Source organism: Fusarium coffeatum (assembly GCF_003316985.1).
Source record: "Fusarium coffeatum strain FIESC_28 chromosome Unknown BRIP53273_contig_374, whole genome shotgun sequence".
In the NCBI taxonomy this organism is placed as follows: domain Eukaryota; kingdom Fungi; phylum Ascomycota; class Sordariomycetes; order Hypocreales; family Nectriaceae; genus Fusarium; species Fusarium coffeatum.
This window is the reverse complement of record NW_022158163.1, coordinates 1-10009: the sequence shown is the minus strand read 5'-3', so window position 1 is coordinate 10009 and position 10009 is coordinate 1. Positions and strand designations below refer to the sequence as shown.

The following is a 10009-nucleotide window of genomic DNA, read 5'->3' as shown; positions in this document are numbered from 1 at the left end:
AAAAAAAAAAAAGAAAGAAAAAGAAATACCATCGCATTTGTCCATTTGAGCTTGACTGACCTGGGATCCCTCGCGTCTCTGAATGGACATTGTTAGCCTGGGGAGTTGTTCGAAGCCATTTTTGAACGAAGTTTCTTGCTCATTCTAACTCAACGTAGATAACACTTTGACAAAAATCGGCCCGAGAGGCACAAAGGATCCAAAAGAAGGATCAATGGAATGCAAACTTCTAGTCGAGTAGGGAGGCATTAGACGCAATCTAGCGAAGCTGAGTAACAAAGAAGGACATAGATTGACACTCAAGAAAAAGAATACCTGGGGTAAGCTAACAAAATAAGAATATAAGATGATCTGTATCTCGTAAGGAGACAGGAGTTGGTATACAATAGTGCAGGGTAGCTGGTGACGTTCGCTCAGTTTGGCGACTTTGGACTCAAAAGTCTACTAGGAGGGACACGTGCCCGGAGATTGTTACAGATTCTTTAGCGCAAGTGCAAGTCCAAAAAAGGAACTTTGACCTTAGTTGTGAATACTTCCACAGACAGATGCACTTGATTAATGAATGATAAATTAAGAAGAGGCCTTAGTTCTTGGATCGGACTTGGACGGTGATTTGTCTTATGGAATCAAAGCGCTGACTGAATATGTTATGAAACGCATTGCGCCGACGTCATTTGTCGGCAGGTAGAGAGAAAAGTGAGCTCAAAGCTCATTTCTCTGGCATTGCGGGGAATCAGGGGGAGAATGTGTCTAGCTACTGACAACTGAACGTGATGTGATTGGTGTGTGACAGACTTGGCAGCGCGGATTCAGCCCCTCAGTGAGCCTACCTGCTGAGTCGTCAATTTCTCTGTAGCTACCAAGAAATTTGGGCCGTGTCTACTGAGAATGATGCGGACAGACTATGGCTATTAATTGGCTTTCCCGCTTCGTTGCCTGTTTCATCCCTCATTCACCTTTGAAAACACTTATTCTTGATTTGTTATACATTCCGTTTCAACAAGGCAACGTCGTTCAAGATGGTGAGCAATGCAGAGCATGAACAGGTAAGCCCACCCCAGACTACGCGTCGGGCCGCAATGCGGTCCGGCTTCAGCTGCCCCGCAAACTAAAGCTGATCTTCATTCCAGCCCCTCAACCTTTCACCATTCTGGAAATGCATGTGGGCAGACAGTCCAGGCGATTTCTATGTCTCTCTCGCCAACGAATATTATGATGGTGTCAGCAGCCAATCGGCAGCACCTCCGCTTGTTGAATTGGAACGTGATTTCGAGAAAGCAGGCATTCCGGGCCTGCCAACACTCTACGAGGTAAGCATCAGCATCCCCCAAAGCATCCCCCAAACCAAGGTGCCAGCTCTCATCATCTTCACTCTAGGAACAACCTTTTGTTGGCCTCCGCGATGAAATAACCATCACTCAACGGTCTCGCTACGTAGGCACGACCCGCGGCTCTGCGACAAAATCTTCGACACTACCAGAGACGTGTTTCCCCCTCCACACTGACCGCACACGGGCAGCATCAGAGCGGTCCATATCACATCTTCCTCCGTCCATCTTTGCTTGCATTCGCAAAGTACTGTCCTCCAATCCCTCCTTCGCAAGCGGTGTCATTTCCGCTATTCACCGACTGCCGTCATACAAGCGCGACGTTCTGATTGACCACGATGCGACTGATAATACGGATTGTCCCGATGGGTCATCAACGGGTACCTCGCGGTCTTTTGAGAAGGACCCTAAGAGGCGCCGAACCGCCCGCAACAACTCTAAAAAAGGGCGTGGCAAAGAGCCCCCAGATGGTGATGGAGTTGGAGGTGATGATGGAGACGGTAATGGAAGAAATGGAGGTGATGGAGCTTCCTCGTCCTCGACCAAAGGGAGTAACGAGGACAAGGGACGGCGTTGGATCTGTCCCTACCATCTTGCATACCCCGAGGTATACTGGATTCCACATCTCAAGGACTGTTCTCCGGGGAACATGGTCGACCCAAATGAATGGAGGTACGAACCCTATCATCTATTCCCTACTTCGATTGCCCCATTCGGACCCTTTGTGTACAAGAAAAAGTCCTCACGCATCACAGGAAGCACTTGAATACGCACCATTCCCCCGAGGCAAAGACCAAGCACCTAGCGAAGAACAAGGGACTTGACGCCAACATGATAGCGAAGTTCTACATGAACGATGCTACTTTGAAGGCCGTCCTACAAGAAATCAGCTCGCACACCAAGCGGCCACGCGGTGACGATCGCAACAAATATCGGACAGACGTTTTTGTCAAAGTCTGGAACATGATCTTCCCCAAAGACAAGTTTCCCGATTTCAATGAACCTTTGTCGGCCTGTATGTATTTGTTTCTTCCTTCACGTCTCTCTCTCTCTTACCTCTGTCAGCGAACCTTATGCAATGTCTCTCTGGAGGCCTATCAAGGTTGACTGTACGTATTTAGACTCTGTTCTTCCTTGAGCTAAATGTTCGATAGTTCATTGTGAAGACATGAACTTGGGAGACCGGCTTGCAAAGCAAGCTGAGACCCTGCTAGATGCCATGTATGATACCAAGGCCGTTGAGGCACTCAATTCCGGGGCACCCAACCTTCTACCCACCGCGACGGAAACAAAAGAGTACATGGCAAAGGCCATAGCTATCGTGCTTCTTAACGAACCTGCTGCTACTGGGCCTACACAGTGGCTCGCTCGCGCCTCTTCCCAAGCCGTGAAGGTAGCTGGAAGGGAGTACAGTACAGGGTCTGCTTCCACGTCGATGACCACCTCCTTCGACGAAGTCCCTCGTGCCGGCGAACCTGCAGTCAACCCTACAGTGTCTGACAGGTCTCACCCTGTGCCTGGTACTGGGCATCTTTGGCCTATTCAATTATTCCCTAACGGGACATGGACAGAGGTACTCCCTTGCAACTCAACCTTTACGCAAGAGGCATATCTCACTCTATCGCCCAACGCTACCAGACCGGGTCCAGGTCTAAGCAACGCGGCGCCTATGATGAGTCCGGCCTTTGGCAATGCCTTCTACAACACCTTGCAAACCCCAGTTCCAACTCAACAGGCCAGCTGGGACCCATCGATCCACTCCGGAAGTCAGGACGTCTCGCTACAGGAGATTGAAGGAGGAGCCGCAGTTTCGCAGGAGTTTGGTATTTAACTTTTATCTTTGAATCAGACTGTGGTCAATCGGTGAATGGAGAGGATCTTCCAGCATATTAAAAGTAATTATTAGGGCGTTTACAGCTAGAGCTAGAATTCTAAATAACAGATACATTCCTTGATAATGTTCATTGGTATAGCACTAATAATATCTAGACATAAAGCCCACGAGCTTTGAGTGTTGTCTCGAGTTCCTTAAGTTTAACGGGCTTAGTAACGAAAAGATCTACTCCGCTTCGAGTTGCTTCATTTCGCGTACTCTCAGACCCCAACCCTGTGATCGCCATCACTAACGAAGGGGGAATTTCGTTATATTGCTCAAATGCCCGTATCTGCCGTGTTGCCTCGAGACCGTCCATGACGGGCATGGAAATATCCATCAGGATATACCTGAACTGTCCTGGACTTTCCTTGTAAGACAAAACCGCCTCTTCGCCATTAACCGCGGTCCTATACGACTGGTTTAATTTCTTCATAAAGTGTGTAAGCATCTTGAGGTTAATTGGATTATCCTCGACTAGTAAAAATTGAGGGGTTTGGAAATAATCTTGAGCTGAAAGCAGACCTCCCAATGGGCTCTCTTGAACTAAGGGGCTTGGGGTTGGTGGTTGACTGGAGCATGCCGTAGTCGATACAGTTGGCAACGACATGTGTATTGACGTAGGTAGGCTAGCTCGCGACTCGGCCCAACGATTCATTAGCCGAGACATGGCCTCCTCTAGCTTCTTCGGACTTAGACTTTACAAGATTTAGTAAGGATATTACACAAGAAGGGGTAGAACGTACGGTTGTGTGATAAATTCCTGTATTTGTGAGTGACCGCGGCGCTTGCATGCTGATTCGGACTTCTGTAAAAGTACAGCGTCGTTGCAAACCACTAAAACCGGCATTTCTTCCCATGCAGCAGATGATGCTGGTAGACTGGAATTTCCATTGTTGATAAAGATAATGACATCCGGTCTCAGCTCTTTGGCCTTTGATTCCGCAACCAGTGTCATACCGAGGTGGTCGCAACATAGCCTCTCGATCAAGTTATCCGTACTGATAATTCCTGAAGGGGCAATTCTGGAAGTTTGTATAGAGCCGGTAACCGCGGCACGAAGGCCATAGCATGCTTGTTCTTCCATGCCACGCTCATGCGTTGAAGAAGTCACGTCCAGCATCATGGGAATTGATACCGTGACTTTAGTGCCAACATCGACTTGGCTGGTGATGGAGATTGTGCCGCCGAGCTGAGATGTGATTCTGTGCACAAAACTCAACCCCAATCCGGTGCCGGTCGATAGCTGATCTTCCTGCGAGAACGGTCTGAAGATTTTGTTACGCAGAAACTCCTCGCTGATGCCCCGGCCTGTATCTTCTACCACGAGTGTAACTATTCGTTCGTTGCTATTGGCATTCTCTGGGTGACTTTGCGAGACCGAAACTTTAATAACACCCCTGGATGTATACTTGAGAGAGTTCCCGAACAGGTTCATGACAATGCGACGGATTGCACCAGGAATTGTGTGGAAGTTCCATTGACACATGGGATCATATAGTAAGAAAACGGAAACGTTCCTGTCCTGTTGATGCTGTCCATCACTGCCGCTTGTATTGTGGGCTTCTTCTGCAGCTTGCGCAGATTCCATTCGTCGCGTAGCCTGGACTCCAGAGTCTTTTCGGTGCTTGGGAGGGCTGAACAAGCCCGCTATCGATATTTGCTGGTAGCTGTGACCAGCATAAACACTTTCGATCACGTCCTCGATGATGAGGTTTAAAGGAACAGATCGAAGCGTAGGTTCTGCCCTAACAGAAATGTCTTTATCGTCATTGGACTGCTTCAGAACCTTGGCTTGATTCTTGTCTGTCTCTGAAGCCTGATTCACTTTAGAGTAGTTCAGTAAATGTTCTGTGGTATCCAAAAGGGTTCGACAGCATGTCTCAATCATGTAAGCAAGGTTCCGCTGCGCAGCAGTTAGTCCTGAATCGCTGAGTAGCTCCAGACCAAGCATGATTCCGTGAAGTGGAGAGCGCAACTCATGGGATATCGAGCCAAGAACGTCCGATTTCGATTTGTCAGCTTTCGAAGTATCGAGTCGAAAGGCTTCCGATGCTGCAAGTATGCCGAGAGCCCTCAGGAAGGGCAACTCGCTGTCCCTATCGAATTCATAACGAAGTTTTCTCGAGCATGCAAAGCCGCCGATGGACCACATTCCTTTTTGGGGATCCCATATGGGGATGAAAGCAACGCTTCGTGCATCAGGGAAAGCCTGCGAAAGTTCTTTTTGCTCGTAAATAGACCCTGTGATTTCGCAGTCGCTTATCGAGCTCGCCCCCGGCAATGGATGGTCCTCGTTTAGCGAAATCTGGTCTATCTTGGCCGCGGCGGAAGCGCTTTGTTTATCAAGGCTGAAATTACTTCGGTCGTCGAACTTGCCGGTAGGATGAGACTCAAGGTTGAAGATGGAACCTTGAGGGTACTGTTCAAGCAGATGAGAGAGGAAAAGTTGTGATAAGCCCCCCACGGCTTCGGGAGAAGAATCGCTGGGCTGGGTGAAGGAAGATCCGAGAACTTGACAAGGGAGCTGCACCTGAGAATTCACATCATCCTCATCGCTTATCACAGTTGGGCTGAAGCAGGATCTGTCGAGGAAAGCTTCAGACTGATGATCAGATTCTGACGAGCGCACATGATTGAAATTACGGGAGTCTCCACCGTAGAACGCACATCCATCTACGTCAAGAGACTCTCTAATGATAGTGGCTGCGTCGAAGAATGTGTTCAATGATGTGAACCTTTGAGGCTGATCTTGGGGAATTTCGAGAGGCTTAGGTTTTATAGGAGAGATGGGTTCGTGGTGGGGGTTTGGAGAATGCTGGAGATCCGGATCGGCTTTTTTCTGATCGGGAGGATGAGATGTGCCGGGTTTTATAGTCGCAAATAAATCAAGATTGCTTTCAAGCGGAACCGGCCTTCTGTCGGTGAATTTCTGCAGACCAATGCCGATTTGCCGGCTGCGCTTCAAGGTATTTTTTATTCTGTTCCCCTCAAGATGATCCATGATGATCTGTGACAGGCCGCGCAAAACGTCTGAATACCCATCCGTCCATTCCACGCCTGGTGTGGAATGAAAGACGCATAGACTCCCGATATTGATCCCCCGAGGAGATCGAATAGGTACTGATGCATAAAATCTAGCCGAACTACCAGCTTGGCAATAAGGACTGGAGGAAAATCGCGGGTCCGTGACTAGGTCTTGCACAACGAATACAGGCAACTCGTCCGGGGTAGACGCCGTACAGGACCTGTCGGCGGCACGCAGCATGTAGTCACAAATCCCATCATTACGCGGGATATACGATCCACAGAGCCAGAAAGCATCGCGACTGTTGTCTGGTCGTGGCGTGGGCAGCAAAGACGTGGTCGGGGTAGCCTCGGCAACGACATATTGTTCTGTCTCGTCGAATAGCGATATCATTGAACGCTCAGTCATGGTCCGACAAGTAGCCAACTGAGCAAAGCTGGTGAGGATATTATCAGGTGATGCTGAAAGATTAGTACCGTTGCGTTGACCGATTGGAAGACATCTTGCACGTAGCAACTCATCGTAACTATTGAAGCATGTGGTAAGTAGATGCAGAGACGGCCCCAGCTTGTGGCGGTGCTGCCTGTGCCCAAAACATACCGTGCGGTCTCGCGGTCACGTATGTATTCAGTTACACGTGTGTCCTCTGCAGTCGACGTATTGTCGATCGGCGATGACGCGCTTTTCATGGAGGAAACTGAGGCTGATATAGAACTTTGGTGCTTGGTGTTGGTGACAACGTTACGCTGGATGTGGCTATTAAAATTCTGATTGCTACGTGGTTGATTATCTAACACGTGTTTGTGGCGCAGGGAGCAGAAACTCCGCCCGCCAAGAGGTCCCTGCCGACGATCTTAGCTAGGTCCTGCAGTTATCCAATCAGTGGATACTGATAGTGCTGGCATCACGCTCCACTACTTGAACCGGGGACACTCCGATACAATGCTATGATTGGACAACCAATGTCGCTTAGACTCTGATCATGTGTTGATAGTCGGAGGACCACAAGACCGCTTATTCTCTTCTGTTACATAGATAGTTGGTGGGAAAACGTATCACTAGCGGCTAGGCTAGAAGACGTTAAAAACACAGCATAGTCTGGCGGTTAAAGGTGATCTTGTGTTTGAGGGGCCGGGACAAAGATAGACTGCAATTGCGTCACGCAAAGTCAATTCATCTTGCGTGTGAAATGCCTCGATATGTGCCGCGGCTTAAGACATAACTTGATGACTAGGGTCGACGTTTTGTTTGTTGTTTGGCGTACCACCCGCCAACATTGCAGAGTGTACGGTGAACTTGCTGCTTTTAATTAAGGTAATCGTCTTGCCAGAAAAGCGGGCGCCTTACTTGATGTCGTTTCCGCTGTTGCTGCATATTGGCTGGGCTATTCGCCTCTCAATATCCCAAGGTCTGCTGGGCGGGACCACATCGCGCGAAGAGGAAGCGACCGCCTCTAAAAAAAAACCTCGACGATTACCGAACGATAGCGTCGCACTGATGGAGCCTGGGCTCAAGGTCACTCAAGGATGGCCTGTAAAAGAAAGATACGTGCAGCCACCGAAAGATCAAGTCATAGCTACTACGTCATCGATTGCATGTCATGGTTGGTTCAGAAGAAGCTGGGTTTTCATGCGCTGTGATAATTTTTAGACGAGAATGGACGGAGACGGGGTAGCTGGCCAAATTCTCCGAACCCTTAGCACAAGGTACAACTTGGCGCTCCACTTCGGCGGTGTCTCGCTTGAGCTCTTCTGTAGATAAACGTAAGACCGAAAAAAAGCGACGGTGGACCTATCTATTTGATCTTGCATACCACGAAATCAGCAAGAACACTCACTTCCGTCACTGTTCGCCCGGAAACACGACCCACAAATACCGTTGGAGGTAAGTTCCACCTTTCCATTTATACTTAAAAAAGCCCTCAGCCTTTCCATCTCCCTCACTACAACACTAGATGTACTTGTAGCGAAGTGCCTGTGCTGATCTGATGCGGAGACCGCCTTGTAATATACCACTCTCCCAAAGCGAAAGCAAAAGACTGAGAGGTAAAGCTGAACTGGAGGTTCTAAAGGGCCAGGAGATAATAGACGCTGCCCTTGAGGTAATTAAGAAATATACAGGAAAGCCTTGCAGTGTAGAGGGAACCAGAGAGTATCTAGAGCTCTTTTTTAAAGTCTAGTACCTTATGTTTTTAAAGGGAAAGTTTCCTTAGTTTAAGCAACGGCTATCTATATATAAGTTCTTAAACTCTAATTTATCTTTATAGTTATCCTAGTTATAGTTTATCTTAAAGATAGGGAAATAGTTCTTTTTAAGATATATAGGTAAGGATCCTAATAATATTATAGAAATAGTAACTTAGTTACTTTAAATGATAATTCTTAGCTACGCTAAGTCCATCGACCGTGTCGCGTACAATCCCGCTATTGAGCGCCTGCTATAATTATTAGCCAAGTCTATGAGCTATGATAAGCTGAGTTGGCTCCAGTAAAGCTGACATGCCAGTCGCTTCAAGCCAATGGATTTGCAGGCAATATATTCCATCAAATAAACCCCTCATTTTCTCGCACTTCTCTATGGTCTGATTTGCCAGTGTCCCTGCAGGGTCTCAAGCGGGGTTTACTGCCTAACCTCCCTCAAAACATTTCTTCATCAAACATGACGCCCACGAGCCTTTTCAGAACCACGAAGATATAATGATGCGCACGAGGTACTGGTAGAATAATGTCGGAAGATCGGAAAGTGGAGGACGACCTCCGGCGGCTGAAGGTCAAAGTAAAAAAAAAGGTCAAAGGCTTGTGGAGAAGTTCCGACAAATTGGAAATACCGGTGCGTCCTCGGTCAGACGTTGATGGATAGAACTTGTCGCTAAGCATTGAAGACGGCTGATAATGAAGGGCCTTCTGAGCAATCAACGCCCGACTCCCAACAATTAGCCACTGGAAGCCTACAAGGGGGGCAACCCCAGCTAACTGCAGACTCTGTTACGCCTGGAGTCGCTCCCCACCAGCAAGATGCACTTTCGGCTAAGGCAGAGGTTACAGATACGGCCGGTTGGGACAAGATCTGGGTTGAAGCATACAAGATGGTCAAGGAAGACCCAAAGAAAGCAAGTCTCCTTGCCAAATTTGAGTTGTTCCTGGAGAATAGAGGTCAGACTGTCGAGCCTGGTAAGTATTCATCATGAAGACACCTCCCTGTTACTCTGCAGGACTAATACAAGGAACTATAGCGACCAATGATGATGCCTCTACTGCGGTTGACAGTTTTACTCGACTGAAGACGATCCAGAAGATTGCCGAAGAACAGCTTACTAAGTTTTGCTCCGACACCCCCACGCCCATTCTTGCCATCCGCAAGTAGGCACCGTGTTTCTTCGTCTACAGATCCGTCGAACCCAACGATTGATCGAACGCTCCCAAGAAGCAACCATCACTGCCCGTCCTTTTGTCCTCGCCGGTATTCATCCTACACGCCCGTTCTGTCGTCGTGACGTCTAGGATTAGCAATCAGAAAGCTCATACTCCCATGCGCCGCACGCCATGTTTTCCAAAGCCAAAACTGTTTCTTGTGCCAGTGCCTGAATTGACCAACATTTAATCTTCCCATGTTCTCAGCTTTTTTGCTTCAGCTCTTCATCGCGGTCAGGATAAGGTTTTCTCAATGAATTGAAACTTTCATCAAAGCATCATAAGTCCCTCGCTTGCACAGAACCCTTTTTCTTTGACTTACACTCATATAAGGTTTAAGGAGAATACAAAACGTCCCTCCTCCCCCCCC

The 10009-nt window shown here is 48.2% G+C and overlaps 3 protein-coding genes across 3 annotated transcripts; 2 read left to right on the top strand and 1 right to left on the bottom strand.

Annotated features, from left to right (window-relative positions):
• Nucleotides 1-1019: 1019 nt before the first annotated feature.
• Nucleotides 1020-3159, top strand: FIESC28_11210 (uncharacterized protein; the record flags this gene model as incomplete). Its single annotated transcript, XM_031165337.1, has 5 exons — nucleotides 1020-1046; nucleotides 1131-1310; nucleotides 1378-2000; nucleotides 2084-2343; nucleotides 2483-3159. 5 exons carry the CDS (start codon nucleotides 1020-1022, stop codon nucleotides 3157-3159), a joined length of 1767 nt encoding a protein of 588 aa, XP_031010606.1.
• Nucleotides 3160-3313: 154 nt separating this feature from the next.
• FIESC28_11209 (uncharacterized protein) lies at nucleotides 3314-6918 on the bottom strand (the record flags this gene model as incomplete). The annotated part of the gene is made up of 3 exons (XM_031165336.1): nucleotides 3314-3611; nucleotides 3948-6755; nucleotides 6830-6918. 3 exons carry the CDS (start codon nucleotides 6916-6918, stop codon nucleotides 3314-3316), a joined length of 3195 nt encoding a protein of 1064 aa, XP_031010605.1.
• Nucleotides 6919-8953: 2035 nt separating this feature from the next.
• On the top strand, nucleotides 8954-9592 carry FIESC28_11208 (uncharacterized protein; the record flags this gene model as incomplete). Its single annotated transcript, XM_031165335.1, has 3 exons — nucleotides 8954-9058; nucleotides 9111-9399; nucleotides 9462-9592. 3 exons carry the CDS (start codon nucleotides 8954-8956, stop codon nucleotides 9590-9592), a joined length of 525 nt encoding a protein of 174 aa, XP_031010604.1.
• Nucleotides 9593-10009: the final 417 nt, after the last annotated feature.